Source organism: Paralichthys olivaceus, chromosome 20 (assembly GCF_024713975.1).
Source record: "Paralichthys olivaceus isolate ysfri-2021 chromosome 20, ASM2471397v2, whole genome shotgun sequence".
NCBI lineage: Eukaryota > Metazoa > Chordata > Actinopteri > Pleuronectiformes > Paralichthyidae > Paralichthys > Paralichthys olivaceus.
Window position 1 is genome coordinate 1697834 of NC_091112.1, and position 20472 is coordinate 1718305.

A 20472-nucleotide genomic window follows, 5' to 3' on the forward strand; every position below is an offset into this window, starting at 1 on the left:
ATGAGAAAACCTTCAACATGACACAACAGAAAAACACTGGAACCAGTTACCAAAATGATTTTATATATGTTCCCACAATGCAGATGCCAGACTCTACGAGACCAAATCACACAACCACAACCATATATCCCCGGTACGAGCTTCCCTTCATTGGCTGCCTGTGTATTTCAGTATTGGTTTCAGATTATTGAAATGAACTTTCAAGGCACCGAAAGGTTCGACACCAAGCTACTTGGCTGAGCTTATAAATTATTACTCATCAACCCATAGAATGAGATCTTCTGATAAGGCCGTGTTACATCCCTCAGTCAAGACTGAAGACCAAAGGTGACGGAGCCTTTATCACAGCCCCAACCCTCTGAGTGGAACAGTGTACCTGAGGAACTCAAGACTTTAAAAAATCAATTTAAATCAAAACTCAGTTTATAATAGAGTTTACTTGATTGTTTTTAAATAGTACTTGTGCTTCATTTATCCTTTTCCCCCCATTACTTTTAATGACATTGTATTATTTTATCTAGTACTACTGTACTACACCAGAGAAGCAGTATGGAGGCATATGTTTTTTTATGTTGTTTTCATTCGTTTGAAGAAGGAGTGACCATTTACTTTAATGGTTTTGGATTTTTTTGCCGCAACACAGTTTGAAACCTCAAACACTTCACCCACCCCTCCATCGTTTTCTGTGAACTATCCCTTTAAAGCTGTTTTGAAACGTGCCATATAAATGGTAAGTTATTACCATTATTATTATCATAATTATTATAATTATTATCATAAACTGTTAAATGGTGTTAGACACATATATTTCCAATGAGTGGCTTTGGGTTGTTATTGGCTCAAATGAAAATGAAGCTCTTACCTGCATCCATCAACATGTTTCTTGCAGACTGTGCACGTCCTGAATAATTGATTTTAAAATAGAAAAGAAGAGGAGCTCCAGTCTGCACCCCCCCCCCCCCCCCCCCCCCAGCTGCTGACACACTGAGCTGAACTTGTCTTGACCTCTTGACCCCTGAGCTCTGGATGTGTCTCCCTCCTCACCCTGTGACATGCGAGGGCGACACCGCGACCACACGACCCGTCCCCTGCCTCCGGGAGCTCCGGGGCTGCCGAGGGCTCCCGCACTGGCCCAGTGTGGAGCAGTGAGAGAAGCACCAAAGCCAGATCCTCCACCATCATCATGTTTTCATCCTTGCAGGGGGAGGGAGGGTTGACTACGAGGCAAAGTGGGGGGAGAGGCAGACACACACGGGGCCTAGCTGCCACATCTGTTTCATGCGAAGAAGCTGCGCCGCTAAACCGTCAGTAACCCGTGTTTCCTTCCACTCAGCGGGTAGTTACAGGGTTCAGCTGCCGTGTGACCGGTGGGAGGCAGACACCCGGGGGGAGCAGGTCGTAGTTTACCGCCTTGTGTTCGCTTCACCGGGCTCCTCTCCGGTGCAGTCGGGCTAGCTAGCTAGCAAGCTAGCAGCTGGCTAAACGTAGCGGTAGCATGTTTGCGCTAGCTTGAACCAGAGACGTAGGTTAAATTTCACAAAATGAAAGAAAGCTCGGGGTTTGAAACGCTTTGAACGTCCCGTTGAAACGCTCGCTGGCGGGTGGCGTTTCTACCGGGGCCGCGAACACGAGCTAGTTAGCTTCGCGGTGCGCACAAGCGGTTTCCAGAGCTAGCTAGCTAGCGGCTAACGTTAGCTTGCGCGAATCGTGGTTTGTTGCCATCTGTCTGGGCTCCGTCTATAACCTGGAGTGGGACGTTTGGAGTCACCCAGTTAGCTTGAGATAACAGAGCCAGTGTGTGTTTCTTATTGATGAAATAACACCGCGTGCTGCATTAGAACAAGATGATCCTGTCTCACTAACGTTACATTTAAAAAAACAAACACCCAAAAGGCTTAAAACACACAATTGTTCCCAGTGACAGGCAGCTGTGATGGACTTGCTTTATTGTATAGTGTCTTATAACATTGTGAAAACCATCTCATCACGCGGAGCTCTCTCTTGTGTTGGAATTTCAGACCCGTTTTTGGTTTCTCCCAAACGGCTCCGGCCCGGGCCTCAGTCCGCGGTCTAGAGTTTGATAGCGGGCGGATTGAGGCTGAAGCACGTCGGTGTGAGGCTGCCCTCCAGCCCGGGTGCCCCCCGGCCACCATCATGGGAGACAGCAGAGGTGAGAGAACAACTGTTCAAATGGCTGCGACACGTCTGTTAACCTGTCAGCTGGAGATTAAGGCCTGTGAACAATATGGACCATGAAGAATCACAGGTTGGATTTAATAATAGAATAATGACGCGTTTTCACCTTAGTGACAGCTGCCAGTGTTGACCTATGACCTTCCACAGCATACAGTCATTGGAACGAAGTCAGACTTGGTCAGACATTTCATTTAATTACTGATTAACTGAAGTTAATGTGTTTCAGCACTGTATTGTAGACTGTATAATAGATGTATATTGTTCACCACAATAAAATCAGGAAGGCTCGGTCATTTGTTTCTAAAAAACAAAAGTCATCTTTTAATAAACCATCTGACGATAGAATTCACCTGCAGTGGAAGGACAATGGAGGATTTATTGAATCAGGAACATTGAATAGTGGGGAAAAAATCAAATCTAATTTACCAGCATGACGTTAAAACTCTGCTGCTCTTTACTGGTCGTCTATCAAACCGTGGGATATTAAAATTAGCTTTGTATACTTAACATGGTGCCATAAAGATATTTAATTGATGTGTTTCAATCACCCACTCTGTCATGACTATGTAATCAACCCTCGCTGACCTCTACTGATTTTCCATTCCGCTCTTCTTTCTCAGATTCTCGCAGCCCGGACAGTTCATCTGTGTCCTCCCCTCCATCGGGCCAACGCTCGCCCCCACTGGTTCCCTCAGCTGCTTCCATGACTTCCCTTCCTCCCATCACCACCACCGGAGTCAACAGCCCCATCAGTAGCATCGGCTCCCCCTTCTCTGTCATCAGCTCTTCACTGGGCTCACCCTGCCTCCCCGGCACACCGTCGGTGGGCTACGGCCCCATTAGCAGCCCGCAGGTAAGAGAAGACTGGTCAGGGATCTTTTTTTAATGTAAACTTCTTTTTCAATAATTTGTTTTCATTTTCTGCCACAGGTTCCATTTAGCTTTGTTTTTTTATTTAGCTTTGTTTTAGTATGGTGTCTAGCCACAGTTGAGGATTTACAGTGTGTACGAGATGTTTCTTATTTCTAAATATTTGTTGAGCAATATGAGGAACCATCTGCAGGCTGGAAACTTTCCCTAATTTTGCTGAACCACTGTCTTATTATGTGTATTGATTTTAACATTGATGTTATAGTGGATGATTATAACATTAATTTTACACCCTTAATAAATTTCCCAGCATGCAATAGATTCAACAGTTAATAATTCACATATGTTATACACATATATGCATCGTTAAATCCCTGGATCAACTAGTAGTATCGATGACAGTGCTCTTAAAAATACCTGTTTCTACTTAATGGTGCTATACAAATAAACATACTTAAGTTCTCATTGTATTCACCATAATTTCTGCTCTTGTTGCAGATCAACTCAACAGTGTCCATGTCGGGGCTCCATGCAGTGAGCAGCTCTGATGATGTGAAACCTCCACTGGGCTTGAAGCAGCTGTCACCCCACAGCCCCGGGCCCATGCTTTCCCAGAAACGCCTTTGTTCCATCTGTGGAGACAGATCCTCTGGTGACTACACACCTTAAATAGAACTCCTCTGTTCTGTGCCTTGTCTTTGAGTTATTGCTATAAAGTGTAGATGAATAAAACATTGGTCAGAGCCACTGAACTACTTTAGATTTCAACTCTGAATGTGTCGTCCTTCCTTAATTCATTATCTGGCTCTTTTTTTTTTTTTTCCACCTTCCCACAACCTACAGGTAAGCACTATGGTGTCTACAGTTGTGAGGGCTGCAAAGGCTTCTTCAAGCGAACAGTGCGCAAAGATTTGACCTACACATGTCGGGACAGTAAGGACTGTATGGTGGATAAGAGACAGAGGAACCGCTGCCAGTACTGCCGCTACCAGAAGTGCCTGGCTATGGGCATGAAGAGAGAAGGTGAGCAAGCACGAAACTGCACACCTCGAATACTACTTGTTCTCAACCCCTTCTGCTCTGACCCCTGAGAATGAGGCAACTTCTTCTATAAAAGTATTTTAAGCTGTCCTCAAGACTCTTTTTGCTGTTGTTATACATCTGTAGTGTTGGGAAACTGGGATTCAGTACTTTAAAAAATAATTACATTACGTGGCAATCTTTGTCTACTCACAGTCTGAATTATTAAAATCATATCATATTTACCAGTTATCAGTAAATACATTCCATGATTTGGACCAATTAAAAATCAAATACTGCAGCAAAGCATATGTTAAGTGTCGTCATTAGAAATTCATCCATACGTCGTGATTTTATTAGAACCAGTGATAGTGTTAATGACTGGTCACAGCAAATTATCTAGTTTAACCTTCACATGAATCAGACAAAACCTTAAAGGTATACTATGCAGGATTGTCGGCTGATTAAAAGTTTGCTTCTCTCTCAATAGCTGCTTCTGGAGAGGCTGTATGTGTGAATGCAAATGTCTGAGCAAGAGCCTCCACTTTCTGTGGAGTTTCCCCGGCCCCCCTAGTAAAAACTCTGCAGAATGTCCGAAGGAGCTGATGTGAGAACAAAGTAGATCATTCCCAGGAGGTGAGAAGGACAGTCGCCATGATCTTCGCAGCAGAATTAATATGAAACATCCTGCCTCTGCCTGCTCGGCCAACCCTCAGGAGATTTCTGTGTTGTTGTGAACGCATCTGAGCGGAGAATCTGTACATATGTGACAGGCAACCTCCGGAGAAAGTCGGGACCCAATTCTCCGGACATCCTCTGGAGGTCATGTCCGAAAACCGCTTATGAGAGAGCAGCGGTGGTCAAGTGAGCTAAAGAGTGAATGAAGAGAGGGAGCGCTGTTAGCAAGAACAAAGCAGTGAATCAGAGAAACAAATTATTATTTTGTGATTATTTCAATGCCACAAAACTTCACATAAAACTGTGTGGGCGTGTTTGTGTGGGTATGTGTGTGTGCAGCAGTTCAGCCTTACCCTCATACATCCATGACACAGACAGAGAGCAGATAAAAGAAAAGGAGCGATGTTATCTTGCCGCTACAATCATCTCACTTTGGCTTCACTTTTTCCAAGCCGTCATGTCGACCATCTTTATTTAAAGTCTATGCTCTCTCACCTCCTTTTATTAGAGGAGCAGACTCGATCCAGATAAGAATTCAGTTTTTGGTGTCAGAACCTGATCTGAGCCCAATGTTCCCCCCGATTACAGACATGTGCATCTTAAAAAAAACAAGTAAAAAGCCCAGCAGGTGTGACTGAACCCAAATATTTCAAAATGTCTGTCCAAACCCGGCCTCACTACTTGATTGGTGATAAATGCACCACCAAACACGTCCACTGGGTCGTAAGTGATGATGGATAAGGTTTTTAATGAGTCTGTACACTGTTCTTAAAGAAAACCCTGCATAGTTTACCTTTAAAGAACTACAGCCGATCTGTATATGCTGCAGACCCATTTTTAAACCAGCCAGTCTGAGAATATCTGCTGCTGAATCACTTAGAGTCGGGCAGTTTCAGTACAAGATAACTTTACTCTGCTTTCTCAGATTAGATTCGGACTGAATTTCTATGATTTGTGGTCACTGTTGTTAATCTAATGATCACTGTGGCCATTGAGTTAATGCAGATGGAACAAACATTCAAAGCAGCTACTTCGTGTTGCAGGTACTTTTACCTCAAGATGTAAATCCTGAGCGTAGCAACACCACACCTTCAGCCTTAGATGAGATCTTTAAAACTCATTCAAAGATATGGGTATCAGTAATATTTGCACAAAAGACAATAGGAAGATCGAGTACACATTGGTAGAGGGGGAGATGGGGGTGGGTAAGCCTTGTACACACTAACCCCCTTTCCCCCTCTCTTCCTCTTTTTGTTTCCTCTCGTTCTCTCTCCCCCCTCCCTCCTTCTGTAGTGGCCAAGATGAACGACAGATGTAAGGAGAAGAGGGAAGGAGGGGTGTATGTCTGTGCCTGTATGAATGAGAAAGAAGCAGAGTTAATACATTGCATATCGGCCAGAAGGATTTAGTCTAAAGTATTGTACCTAGTTTCAGAGTTCAGACATGGACCAGTTCCAGCCTTGAAATGTTTCCTTTTGGTTTTTAAAGTTAACTGAGTATGAACAATCCTTGTACTCTTTATCCTACTTTATTTTGACGTTACTTGTTGTTTATTCTCACCTGCGAGCTGCACATCCAGTCACAGTTACAACAGTGAGCCACAGAGACGCCACTCGTCTTTTAGGAGCATTAAAGCCGGGTTTGGTAATCCTGGAAAAGCTATAGCCCAGGCAACACGATTACATCCCTCCCCTCTCATTGACCCTCTCAACAAAGCTACGCACCCAAAACTCATGAACGCACACTGACTGATATTTGCTAGAAGACGACTTTTCCTACTTCACATGTTTGTGTCTCCGAACGGCTTATTTATTGATGACAAATGAGTAATGCTTTAGATCAGTTAAAAAAAAAAAAATGGAAAAAAAAAGAAATGGAAACAGAATTTGGTGGATTTGTTTCAGCGGCAGTTCTTCTGGTTCAGGAAGTTGGGTATTATGGGTAATATCCACTGTTCAGTTGTGTTTCAGTTCAGTGAGTGGGACTATGCAGTCAGAAGCTCCACTCAACACATTAGATAGACCACATTAAAACCACGTCGTCGCTTGGACACTGAGCTCAACAGAAATAAATAACAGTGGGAAGTTCTTCACTGACCAAGCCAGTCACATGGCCTCATTCTACTGAAGTCTGTGGGTGGTACATTTTCAAGACTCGCAGGACCTTTTACTACCAATGTTTTTTTGAACGACAATAAAATGAGAAACGCAGTTAATTTGTGTAAATGACTAAAAGAAACCTTCGCACATGCCAACTTTCAGAAAACCACTGTTACGTGTCATTGTAATTCCCACCTCAATAATTAGTTATTACAACAATAATATGTTTGTTCTGTTTGTCTTCTATGGGCCACTGGTAGTGGGCCTTAAAAAAGTATGAAAGACCGTATGAGAGGCTTTGAATTTATTATGAATTGTACATCTGTGTCTCTGCTTTCCCACTGTTTTGCACATTTTGTCTCACTATTTTGGTCTGACTTTAATTTTTCTCCATTCTTTTTGCCTGTTTTTGCAAACCACCTCCTTCACCAATGTTTTCCCTCATTTCTCCTCTTCATCGGCCACACATCCAATTCTACGTATCTCTCTTTATCCATTCGGTTGGAACGTCCTTTCTTCTCATCCTTCTTCTACTACCTTGGATTCACTTTCTTTTCTGTTCTCTACTGTTGCGTGTCTGGCCCAAATCCCTTTCTTCCCTATCCATGTGCATTCTCTTACACTTCAACCACTCCTGCACCTTAATTTGTCCATCTTGACCTTCATCCATCCTTCCTTCCCCTTCACATTTTCTCCTGTCTGCTCTGTTACTATTTCTCCCTTTCTCCCCTTGTCTTTTATTATTTTCGTCTGTGTTTCCTCTCTGCCCATCGCACAGCTGTCCAAGAGGAACGGCAGAGGAACAAGGAACGAGAGGGCGAGGTGGAGTCGACTAGTGCAGTGAATGAGGAGATGCCTGTGGAGAAGATTTTGGAGGCGGAGATGGCTGTGGAGCAGAAGACAGAGCTTCATGCCGATGGAAGTTCAGGTGGAAGCTCTGTGAGTAGTCTGGATGGTTGAAATTAAACACAACCCATATGCACTGATGTGAAACACTGTAACATTTTAAATTCCATTTAATATAGTTATTTGATAAGATAATCACAAATAATTCTCTAAATCTGCTTTGTTCAGCCCAACGATCCTGTCACAAACATCTGTCAGGCAGCAGACAAGCAGCTTTTCACCCTGGTGGAGTGGGCCAAGAGGATCCCTCACTTCTCTGAGCTGCAGCTGGACGACCAGGTCATCCTGCTACGTGCAGGTAACCTTGAAGAGCTTTGACCTGCTGGGTGGTTTTTGAATCTGTCAAGCTCAGCAGAGGGATGCAGGGCTGCAAAGCCAAGTTTCATCCACAGTCAAAAGCAGCTGCCCCAGCTTTTTGAATCAGTATGTGTGAATTGTCCATAGTGGTTCATAGAATCTAAATTATGACTTCAATGAGAGATCTTTCATTTTCACAATAACGACAAGCAACATTCAGTAATATCAGGTTTTAATAAATATAAAAATACAATTGTAAAATATTTGGGCATTGATTTATTAGAAGTACTGAGACGTCAACTCTTCAACAGGCTGGAATGAACTCTTGATCGCATCGTTCTCCCATCGCTCCATCTCAGTGAAGGACGGAATTTTACTGGCCACCGGCCTTCATGTCCACAGGAACAGTGCTCACAGTGCTGGTGTCGGAGCAATCTTTGACAGGTAATACACAGATGCACACATGTACAAACAGTATAACCCATACAACACTAGTGATTTTCACTCAGGAGTTTGGGTGGAAGACCTAGTTGGAGCGGACATGCCACCATGAAAACATTCTGTTCCCTAGAGAGTTCTAGCATTATGTGATTAAAGGCCTTTCTACTCTACTTTGACATCTACTTCTACACAGTATTGTGACCATGTACTCTTAGCCTAAAATAAACTGACCCTGAAAGGCCACAACCTCTGGTTTACCTCTTTAAATCACCTGGTTATTCCACATCAGTCCTGAGAGGTAAATGAGTAAAAACAACAATACTTTTCTTCATTTATCCACATGAATTTGTCTGTGATGTTTTCACACTCACGGTTTCTATGAGCTACACACATGTCATTCAGATCTAGTTGATAAGTGACTTGGATAAGAACTTGGATATTGTGTCTTAGTCTTTGGTTGGCTTGAGCTGCTGTGTTCTACATTGGCTGTGATTGGCTGAGAGACTCTGCTGCTTTAGTGCTGCCTCTAGGGTGACAGCGCATGCCAGGGAGGCTGGTGACTAATGCTTGCCCCGTAGACATGCATGCGCGCGCACACACTCAGTGGCATAGCACCTACTGCAGCATTTGATAATGTGATCGTGGCTGGCTAATGTACAATACTAACACGTCAATTAAAATAGGAAGGTTCAGCGAAATACTCTAATATGTCTTCATATAATAATCTACATCCCATTATTGTACAGGACACTGCAGAGGCCATGGGTTTATTATTTTGTGTTTGCATCATAGAACTAGAAGGGCACTCAACATTGTTAAATACTTTGACTGGCCCAGACGCAGCGAAAGTAATATTATAGAACTTGTGCCTTATATATTCTCTCTAGGATTAGTTTCCACTGTCGGTCATAGACTCTCAGACACTTCCAACTTCAACCATGGCCTCTCCAGTCTTCTGCATAAATGCATCGACTATCAATTTCTGGTTCATGTCATAATGGGATGTTATCAATGCGTTTCAATGCACATTCAGTGCTTGTAATAATGATAATGATAATAATGTTGTTCATTACATCATCACCTGCTTTAATGAAACAAAAAATTGCAGCAAATCTCAATCACCTTAAATTACATCACAACGTGTCAATTCACTGTTAATTACACAGTAATTACATTGTTATAAAGGGTTTATATTTCAGGCAGATTTAAAAGAAGCTAACTGGGCTCATGGCGAACGGCTCAAGGATTTTCCTCTGATTCGTATTCTTTTTTCTTTTTTTTTCTAGCACTGCTCTCTGTTAGCGGCAGGCTTCTGTTTCAGCTTGGCATCAGCATCTGTTTGAAGCTACTCAATCTTATTTGTTCAAGGAGGGCGTAAATAATGAAATATCAGAATTTCTTCATAGCACATTACTTTATTTGAAGTTATGACGGCAGGGGGGCTAAAAGTGCAAAATAACGGACAGCAGAGCCACACAACAGAATGTGATAATTCACGATTACAAGTTGACAAAAAAAAAAAAAACAACACAAAGCTGTTTCACATTTCAACATTGTACAAAGTGGAAAAGCTTGGTGTCCACTATTTGTCATTCTAAGCAGGAGAGGTTCTTGTTCACCGTTCAGACCTGGTATTAACATCCGTCCTGAGAGATCCGATCACAAGTGGTTTGCGTAAAGTTTGTCTGTTCACACCTGGCATTATAACGTGTCACCTGTGATCATATCTCACTTCCTGTTTTATATGCAAGTAATCACGATACCTCATTTGTGTTCGTGAAGACCAAATGATGTTGTGTTTACCCAGTTTGAGTGTGCAAGTGTGTCAGATGAAACTGTGTTGGTGTGTGTTGGCACAAGCGCGCAAACGAGAGGAAGAGGAGTCAGGAAGAAAGATTTTAACAAATTTTAAAAAGTGCCCATCATCATTATGTGGTTGTCAGTGTTAATATTGTAGCGGTGGTCCGAAACAATATCAAGCGTAAAAATATGTTTGGTTCATAGTGAAACTGTAGTGTGTCAAAGACCTCGGCTGAGTAGGCCGTCCTTCAAATGTATGAATGTAAAGAATGTATTTGATTCACGTTCAGAGTCGGACCTGAACTTAGAGCTCACCACATGTGATCCGATCACTCAGGACAAATGTTAATACCATGTCTTAACAGGGTCTATATGCTGTTTGGTTGAGTGATTTGTGGACTTCTATTTTCTTTAATCTTGTATTTTGCACTTTGAGGCTCGGTAATTTTCACACAGTAGCCACAACACTTTCTTTAAGCTTAACTATTTAAGAGTAGCTGTTTAAAATCCAGGGTTTTCAGGTTTTCACTTATTACTTTCGTTCTTACTAATTGTTTTCTGCTGTTGCGCATTTGGCTCATAAGGTTTATTATAACCTCCTTTCTGCTTATTTCAATACATGTGAATTAAAGTGGTGCCTTTTTCTAAGACTATATTTAATGATTTTGTAAAACGAATCAATGCTCATCGGAGATCAGTGTTTGGTTGAAGAGCGAAGTTTGAGCCCAGACGTGTTTACTGTGTTCCAACAGTTTTAAATATATCAGAACGTAGCAGTTTTTCTCAGTGCTCAGAAAATATACAGAAAGCTTTCACAACAATGTAACTGTGTAATGACATTGTAATAACACATTGTGATTGAATACACAGGGCGCACAATGCTGAGGTTGGGGCCATATTTGACAGGTAATTACGCCACTACACAAACACTTTTCTTAAAGCCCTCCTCTTGAGTCAACATTGAGACAAACACAGAACCAAAGCACAATGGTTGATGCTTCTAGGCATTTCTGCAGCTTTGCACAAGCCAGCCGGGTTTTTACTAAAAGTTGTTATTGCCCTCAGAACTGTTTGACAGAATAACTCAGTGACCTGTAGGTATATGAGTGAGATGATGGTGATGTACTGCAACACAATATTTGGTTTGTGACATTGATTGCGAGAAACTTCGCCCAATCGTCTGCAGTAATTTCTTCATCTTCGGCCCATTTACGAAGCCTTGCCAGACCACAATGAGAAAATCAAAATGTGAGAGCTAGCTTTGTGAAGCTAAGCTAGCTCAACCAGGACATTAATGGTGGGATGTAGTTGTACGACGAGTATTGTATTGCTCCAGTTTGGGATACTAATTCAGGTTTGTTAGTCTTTAGATCCTTTTGGAGGTGTTGAATAAAATATTTCTGCCGCGTGTCTATAAAAACCTTTGTAATCTACTGTGTTGTTGGCTTAGGCGGGTTGAGTTCAAATCCATCTCATTAAAAGCAAATGTCGGTGTCTGCACTGTGGATGATGGAGCAGTAAATAAACTGCCCCTAATGTATATTATTGCACTGCATATCTGAAGAGGCGTGATTAATTCATTCTTAAAATACGTATTGACATGTTGGTAAGTCGGTGAGAAAAGTAGTTTTTTTCTAAGTTTTGGTTTCTACTGATTGTCTCCATTTTTCTGGATAACAAGAAAGACTGGTTAACAACTGTCTACATCATTGTAGAGGGTATACTCCCCCAAATGTGTCCTCAATGCATCCTTAGATCACTCAAACCACATTTGAAGGTGGCCTGGGACTTATGTGGGCACGTTCTTTTCACTGTGTGAACACAAATGTGTCCCGAGCTACGTATGAAGGGCCGTCCACTCAGCTGACGTCATCTGACATCATCTGCCCTGCTGCAGTTTCACAATCAATCGCTTTTTACGCTTCTTTGTGCCCATTCGTTGATCTGTTTTTGGACACCACAACAATATCAACACTGACCACCACATAACGATGTCTGCATATTTCCCAATGGGAAAATCTTATTCCATTTTAGAGCTGGGTGATGATGTCAACATTTTTATTTATTTTTTGCCTGAAGTATCTTGGAACACTCCGAAAACGAGACGTCGGTTAATTAAAGTACTTTTATGCACGAAACCCAAAACGAAGGAAAATAATATTCTGTGTCTCACATTTCCTTTCCAATCCAATAACCAGCTCTTAATATGGTAACTTAATGATTTTCCATGTTCGCCTGGTAGAAATTGTGTGTATTGATTTTCAATGGTGACGTGTACACACTAAGAGCGTCAGCTACCGATCCAACACACAGACACACACAGACACACACAGACACACTAATAACAAACACATCTGTAAAGTCAGACTTGGTAAAAACAACATAATTTGGTCTTTGAAACTTTGAATTAAAAAAAGCATTAAATGATATCAAAAAGTCAATGGATGTTTATTCTTTTCTGCGAGTGAGACTGTATGGATAATATACGAGTGTGTTAGGTCAAGGAGAATTTTCCCCTGATCCCTGACTGTCATTTTGTTTTATATCCTTTCGAACATTGGTTGAGGGCAAGATAGTGGAATGAAGTGGATGCAATAATGAAAGATAGACCATGTGGTAGAAAGACTCAGGTTTCTACTCTCCACTTCCTCTTCCACTTATAAACACAACAAACACAAGCAACCAGTAAATTATTTAGCAAAAACATGAATCAGCCACAGCTTGAAGAAAACCATCCATTTGGTGGAGGCAGTTTTCCACCATGTGTTTTAACCAGCGTTGTGTTTCCTGCTGAACCAGAAGTTCAGTAATTCCCCTGTGGTTTGGAAATCAAGTTATAACTTTGAGCTGTGACCATAAATAAGGTGACTGTTCTTACTCTCCTCCCCCATCCCTCCTCATCCTTTTTATCACTTTCCTGCTCTTGTTCTTTTGCTTCCTTTTATACCTGGCCATCTTCCTCTTGTCTCCAACTGGCGTCCCCCCTTCATATCTCTCCTCTCCTCTCCGCAGGGTTTTGACAGAGCTTGTAAGTAAGATGAGAGACATGCAAATGGACAAGTCGGAGCTGGGCTGCCTTCGAGCCATCATCCTCTTCAACCCAGGTACATTAACGAGTGGAATATTGAAAATCTCATTACGGACAACAAAGTAAGATGGACAAAAAAGAAACATCTGAAAACTGAATGAGACATGGGGAACATGTAAAATATATTTCACATGTTTGAGTATAAAGTTAATGTTTCTCTTTTTCCACCTGCCAAGATGCCAAGGGCTTGTCCAATCCCAGTGAGGTGGAGCTCCTGAGAGAGAGGGTGTACGCATCCCTCGAGTCTTACTGCAAACAGAAGTATCCCGATCAGCAGGGCAGGTAGGCTGTCACTCATCAGACATGTTAACAAGTACAAGATGAGGTGGTTGGTTGAGACAGGGGGCGCTGCTGCTCAATCACAGGTACATTATATTCAACTCCGCAGCTTCAACATGCCACTGCAGCACAAAGCACCTCAGGGAAATATGTTGGACTTCCTTCATGTCTTTATATTCTGACACGTCTTCCTGCTTCACACATCTTCTAAATTAAACAAAATAAAATTATCATTTATATCTGTTGACAGATCAATGGCCATTTCTCACTCTATTCTCCTCCTCATCGCCTTCATTCAGGTTTGCAAAGCTCCTCCTCCGTCTCCCAGCACTGCGCTCCATCGGTCTTAAGTGCCTGGAGCACCTGTTCTTCTTTAAACTGATTGGTGACACGCCCATCGACACCTTCCTGATGGAGATGCTTGAGGCGCCTCACCAGCTCACCTAGAGGAGCCAGGTTGGGTTCGGTCAGGATCCAGTGCACACCAGGATTCCCGTCACGTCGCACCGTGTCGGGTCATTGGCTCCTCTCGTTGAGCCTCACTTAATTGCAGCACCTGCTGGTTTAAATGTACCAGTTCTCACACTTATACACACGTATTCTCCATCATCGGCTGATTATCTTCACTCATCACATGCAGGTCTTTACTTGCATGCTTGAACTGACATAAAATATAACAGCTAATAAACAGATAATGTGGCTCTGAATGAAGATAATGCCAAAACAAAAACACACATACACACACACACACACTTTCACCATCTTTTCCGTTACTGTTTTCCACCACAGGGGTTACCATTCAATTAATTATGCCCTTTTATCACACAGCTACAGTAAATGTCTTAATTTTAATTTAGCCTTCAGTTATCACATCTTCATCTCACAGTTGGTTTTTGCTTCTGCGTAACTGGTGTAGCCTACTTCCCCTGTTTTTACTTGGGTTACCTAGTTACACTGCTAGCTGCACCTCTGTATGTTATATCCATCACTAGCCAGTTAGTTATTCATGTTTGGTTTTTAGCTTGAAATCAGGTGCATAATTTCAATCAACTGTCCGCCATCGAACAGATTTACTTCTTATCGGTCAGGAGGTGTCCTGTAATGCACAGGAAGACACACCCTCTCAGTGAGTTAATTCAATCTCATAAACATTTGAAATATTTTATGCTTTTTTTTTTTGAATATTCATGCTGAAACTTATTTGAGTTTCTATTTTGAAGTACTGTACTCATGAAATGAGAGCTTTTTCCAAGGCAATGAAATCCAGGAAAAGGGGGTGGGGAGCACTTAGTTGAGCAGACAAACTTAGTCCCTCCCACCCTGATGCGCACAGCGGGCTTTGTAAGACAAGAAGAATGACTTGAATTATTATTTTTTTAGTTTTGATTTAATCCTTTTCTCTACTTTGGCAGTTTGGCATTTTAAACAGCTTGAGGCTCACAGGAAGTTCAGCTTCATGCAAGACAGAATGAGAGTATTTGTTTCTCTATTATCTCCTGCCCCCCCCGCCCCCCAGAGTCCTCCCTTTGCTGGTGGTCATTGATGCACTTTTGTGAGTTGTAACTGTGTAAATGTTCCTGTTTCCATCTTTTCTCAGACACCTAAGACGACCTTAAAGGTACTATGTGTAGGGTTTTCTCATTATTGCATCATTTTCAAATCAGACTTGATGATTTCGATAACTTCTGAATTGCCCGCCTCCTGCAGCCGGTTGAACTTTTCAGACTCGATAGGTTGCTCCATCATCTGTCCAATGGCCATGGAAGAGAGAAATGATATTCTCTACTCTGCCTGTAATCAGACGGCCTGTATCTCAGTCCTGAGGCCTATTGAGTAAATTAAAAACACGTGTGGTGTTTGATGCGTCTACCCAGCAGTTAAAGTGTCCTTGTGCAAGATACTCGAGCAGTTTTACAGGTGTTGCTTTACATTTAAGATGCTGTGCTCTTTCCTCTCTGTAAAATGAGGTGGAAAAGCTGAATTTGTGTGCAACACAAAAAAACAGCAGTTGAAACTGAAATTATCCGACAATGGAAGTAGTGTTTAATGTTTAATTTCACCTGGTAGCAAATCAGTATTTAATATGCGATGCAGTACTCCTGCAGCCCCGAAAGCCAATGTTGGAATGAACCTTTTTATATGTGTTGTGTTACTGTAATGCAATAATGAAATTAATTAACGCTATGTAAAGGAAATCCTACACGTACTACCTGCAGCTTTGGAAACTTTATTCAGTGTGTATTGGCTCAGTGCTTGCGACTTTTGTACAGTAGATGTAAATAATAAAAAAACAACACCGCAGGAGTCACGCAGAAACAAAGACCTGCTCACACTCGTGAAGGTCCAATATCTGACTCCAACGGACAGATTTAAAATCTTTTTTTTCTGCTGTCGTACCCACGTCCGGTGTGATGACATCACCACGTAATTGTTTTTGAGCCCAGGGCCGAACCACACCTTGCTGCTGCTTTTGCTCCGACTTCTGCCGATGTTGGCCGTTGCCCTCGTCAACAGATTGGCTGGATTTCAATGACAATGGCACTTGACATTTATTGTGATTGAAATTTTTGGGGCAATCGACTCTGAACATTGCAGCGAGAGGTCAAATGCAGCTAACGCTTGATCAGGAGATACAAAGCAAACTATGAATCAACCCATCTAAGTGCTCCGAGATGAGCAACACGTTAAGATTCATTACCAGTTTTTGTTAGTGAAGTATTTAAAAAGAGTGTTGACATTCTGAGGTATATCTAGCCTTCTTATTTGTCACCACATTGAATAGAAATTAGACACTTTTGCAGTATCATTCTACAGGGAAGAGGTACAGCTGTCCTCTACCAGGTGCTAAATAACTAATATGGTCTTTTAGTTTTAAGACTTGCACATTTTCATCAATGCAAAACAGTATGCAAGTACACAGACAAATCAGACAGCCACTGTCCACTCATTTAAATGGTCTGCTTAAGATTTAGTTTTCCCTCTTTGATTGGTTGTTTTTTTTGTAATTGTTTGACCCTGAACTTTATTTCAGACTCCCAGCTATGGAAAATGAACACCAGCTACGTGCTTGTACATTTTTGACTGTGGCGGACGAGTGTTTGTCCTCTACCAGACACAGCCAAAGCCTTTTGTATTTGAGAGAGCAGTTCGGCTGGTGGAGGCAATGAAAGTGGCTGTTGAATTTTTGGGCTCCATCAGCTACTTTGACCAGAACGAGCAATGAGCTTCCTGCCCTGCAGATAGTCCAAAAAACGTCTTCTCAGAGAGGATATTCGGTCTCGCCCATGTGATGTGGACTTGGAGGCTGGCAGTTAGACGACCTGTGAGACAGGTGATTTTGTTTGACGCGTCAGTACGTTGGTCTAACCCTAAGAGTTTGGTGTTGTTTTTAGTTTTTCTCCACCCAATCAGTTCATGCAGCCAACTCAACAAAGTAGTCTCCAGATGTCCACTCATTTCCTACATGCAGAGTACAGTCAGCCTGGTTTGTCAGAGCTGCCACTGCATTTAATGTTTGTTGGCAAAGAAAAGCAAGCTAATGATCTGCCAGGCATCTTTTACTGTCACAGATGTGGCATCAGCGCTTTATAGCTTGAGCTGGTTCAGATCATACACCTTATATAAAGATGGACGACACATCTCCACCTCCTCCCACTATCCAGAAATAGAAATGAAGCCAAAACATCCTGGATACGAACGCTGTCGTCTTGTGGCGGTGGCGTCATTCGGAGTCAGAGCAGCAATCGGTGGTTGAAGCTGCTGAATCGAAGTGACACAGTGACAGTTTCAGCTGTCGATTATGAATGATCCTCCCGTTTCTATATCCTCAAGTAACTAATTAAAATTGAACTTATTTGTGTATGTAACCTTGCAGCGTTGTTTTTTTTTTTTTTTTAATCTAGAGTCCCACACTCGCAAAGACTGTAAATAAAGATGGGCGACACGTCTCCACTGTTTAGAAATGAAGCCAAAATATCCCTCATACGAACGCTGCCATCTTGGAGCTGGAGTCTGCGCAGTAGCGACCGGGGGATTGAGCCACTCTGTTGAGGTCACGCCAAAACACATGCTTGACCGGTCTCAGCTGTTTTGTGATTAAAAACCAAACTGATCAGAAACATGAACAGTTGAACATCAGTGTGATGAGAACGATATCAGATGAAACTTTTTATTTTGGTTCATGTCCCATCTGCAATCAAGACACTTCGGCTTCACTTCTTTGAAGCCATCCTGTCGTTAATCTTTATTTGGAGTCTCTTGTTCAGCCGAACTTTAACTGTCAGAGACTTCAGTGAAATGGATTTTGCGGCTTCCAGACTTTGTGATCTGGATTCGAGCTCATCTACGCTTTGAGAAATTTGCTGTGGGATGAAGTGGTCGTCTGTCAGAGAGGAGGCCGACTTTAAATAATCTCGTCTTTAGTTTGGTTGACGTCTCAGTGACTTCCTCTGCAGGGCTTTTCTCTTGGAGTTTCCTCTGTTGAATGTTGAAGCCTGCTGCTACTGCGTCATGTTTATTCCTGGGGGATGGGAATGATTACGCTTCCCAGTCGAGTGCTGGAGCATCCGCTAGTTGACATTAAAAGACTAGTCGCTACACATCTGACTGAGCAAATGCCATCTTTGTTGATAATCCATCAAAAAGTAAAAATATGCAACTTGTATATTTGTATTGTGGTAACTTGGTTAATCAGTGGTCATGTGCATTGTGTTTCTGGCATTCGTGAATTCAGCTTCGTCTCTGCTACATGAGCTCACATTGATTGGCGGTGAAATTATTGAGAATTCTCAGCCCTCCCTGATAAAACAATGCATTTGAGTTTTGCTACGTCTTTTCTATATTTCTCTATATTTTGCTATGAGCTTAGGTCATTTGGAGAATGGTAAACATACGGTAAAAAGATGAAGCTAGGAGCTGGTGGTTGGGAACTTTTTTAGCATTTGTACGGGGTATGTGTGGCCACATGTGTACGCTTTTATGCACACGTGTATGGAGTCTTTCTGCAGCTACGCCTTTTTTGACTGGCAGATACTGTAGCTTTGGCTGTGATGTGCTGGCGGCTGGTGAAACTGATTCGTTGAGCAAATATGATGAAAGGATGCACAGAGGAGAAGGAGCCAGGCTGAAGGGGTGAGTAACTGTTGACCTGATGCTTTACCAACACAACCCAGCCTCCTCCTTTCCTTCGCTTTGTCCACTGCTTTACTTTAAACGCTTTTAAACGAGTATAACCGGCTTTGCATTGGAATGGACTTGTAAAATTAAACTATGATTCTTGGACTGTTTGACGAGGATGTGAAGCTTTTAAGTGGAATAAGCGTGGGAGAGCTGTAAGGAAGGGATTCAGTGCCGTGTGTCCCTCTTTGCTTTACTTTACTTGATGGCAGAGCAGCGACGATCTGCGGTCGCCGTGGGACACCGCCGGATCGCACCGCGCCGCCCACAAAATGTTTGTCGTTGCAACCGTGTGCACTCAAGGCAGACGCATGCTGTGACCTTTTGACTGTGTAGCAGTATTGTTGTCGCCATCTTTGTTACATTTTGAAATTACTCACTTTTTTGAAAATAAAGACATGAATTAAATATGCTTTTCTTGAAAAGGATTGCAGGCTGTGACTGAAGAATCGATCGCCGTGTATAGATTAGATATCAGGGTGGCGTCTTCACCTATTGACACAGGCCCCCTGGAGCCGAGGCAGATTCCCATTATGGTCAATGAGGTGCAGTGTGTGCTATGCAGCCTTGAAACCACCACCGTCACTGGTTTGTTTATCACTGCCAAGCTGTTTGCAGATGTGGCTGTTTCAGATGCAGGCCACTCAGTCCCCACTGCTTGTTTTGTCATGTATGTTGTGATTATTGTGCCGCGCGCTCAACAGTGCGCTACCCTTGGCCTGTGTAGTGCATACTAAAAAGGGGCCCTAATAAGAAAGGAATGACAGCTCGTGTGGAGAGGGGAGGTCTGGTCACAGGAGGGAGAAGGAGACCAGTGTTTGGCCCTCTCTGGGTGCTCAAGCTGTGCATTGGTGCTTTTTGCAGGGCCCCCCCCCCCAGCCTGAAAACGTCTATTTACCAAGACACAGGGACTTAGTTTTATGAGTGAAAAGCAAATAAGGAATGATTTCAGAGGGCCTCATCCCAAACTTGCTCTTCTTCGGTTGGATTTTCTGCAACAGCAACTTGACGTGTGTTTTCTGTGGCTGTAGCCGTAAAAAAAACAAAACCCAGATTTCAGATTGTGAGGAAGAAGTTGTGGCCCAGCGGAATCCACAGGTGTGGTGACACGGGATGAATCTGATGGGAGGGATGAAGTGAATACGACTGAAGGAGGAGGTGAAGGGCAGTTGAGAGAGAGGCGGAGGGAAGGAAAGAAGGGCAGGGACTCAGAGAAATCATTTGTCGACTGAAGTAAAATGGGAAAAAAATAAAATTTCCAGTAGATCTAGAATCTTCCTTAATTGTTTACTCTTCATCTTTAAAATGCACACAGTGTTTCTTTGTCTTGTTTCCTGTCTCCCTCTTTTTCAACTGCGCTATTCATCTTTTGTTTATTACAAAGTATTAAACAAATAAGAGAACTGTAAAATCAGAATGGAATCTGTCACTCTCTTTCTCTAGTGTCTGTCCTTTGTCCTGTTTGTATCCTACTCCATCATACATGTGGAGCTGATTGACTATTGTGTGCTTTGGGGATTGAAAGAGGAAAAAAAAAATAATCTGAATAATTTTTTCAGTCATTAATTCTGAATCTTGTTTCTGTTTGTTGTATCATGTCTGAGTAAAGGTTTTAATACTGTA

The 20472-nt window shown here is 42.4% G+C and overlaps 1 protein-coding gene across 8 annotated transcripts; it reads left to right on the forward strand.

Annotated features, from left to right (window-relative positions):
* The first annotated feature begins 1030 nt into the window (after positions 1–1030).
* Positions 1031–20472, forward strand: rxrba (retinoid x receptor, beta a). 8 transcript variants are annotated; one of them, XM_020105724.2, is made up of 13 exons: positions 1031–1145; positions 2019–2170; positions 2817–3049; positions 3565–3718; positions 3910–4089; positions 6058–6078; positions 7642–7802; positions 7938–8067; positions 8378–8510; positions 11178–11213; positions 13320–13411; positions 13572–13677; positions 13974–20472. In XM_020105724.2, the coding sequence occupies exons 2-13, from the start codon at positions 2155–2157 to the stop codon at positions 14119–14121; spliced, it is 1410 nt and encodes a 469-aa protein (XP_019961283.1). In that variant the 5' UTR covers positions 1031–1145; positions 2019–2154; the 3' UTR covers positions 14122–20472. The 8 variants fall into 8 exon arrangements, with proteins under 8 accessions (XP_019961283.1, XP_069372213.1, XP_069372212.1 ...); XM_020105720.2 differs by lacking the exon at positions 1031–1145 and adding an exon at positions 1169–1304; XM_069516112.1 differs by lacking the exon at positions 11178–11213.

Excerpts from the sequence above, each read along its gene's own strand:
- rxrba (XM_020105720.2), top strand. The coding sequence starts at position 1,279 with ATGCGAAGAAGCTGCGCCGCTAAACC. Across the intron at positions 2,171-2,816 it reads CATCATGGGAGACAGCAGAG|ATTCTCGCAGCCCGGACAGT; the intron begins GTGAGAGAACAA and ends CTTCTTTCTCAG. Across the intron at positions 3,719-3,909 it reads CTGTGGAGACAGATCCTCTG|GTAAGCACTATGGTGTCTAC; the intron begins GTGACTACACAC and ends CACAACCTACAG.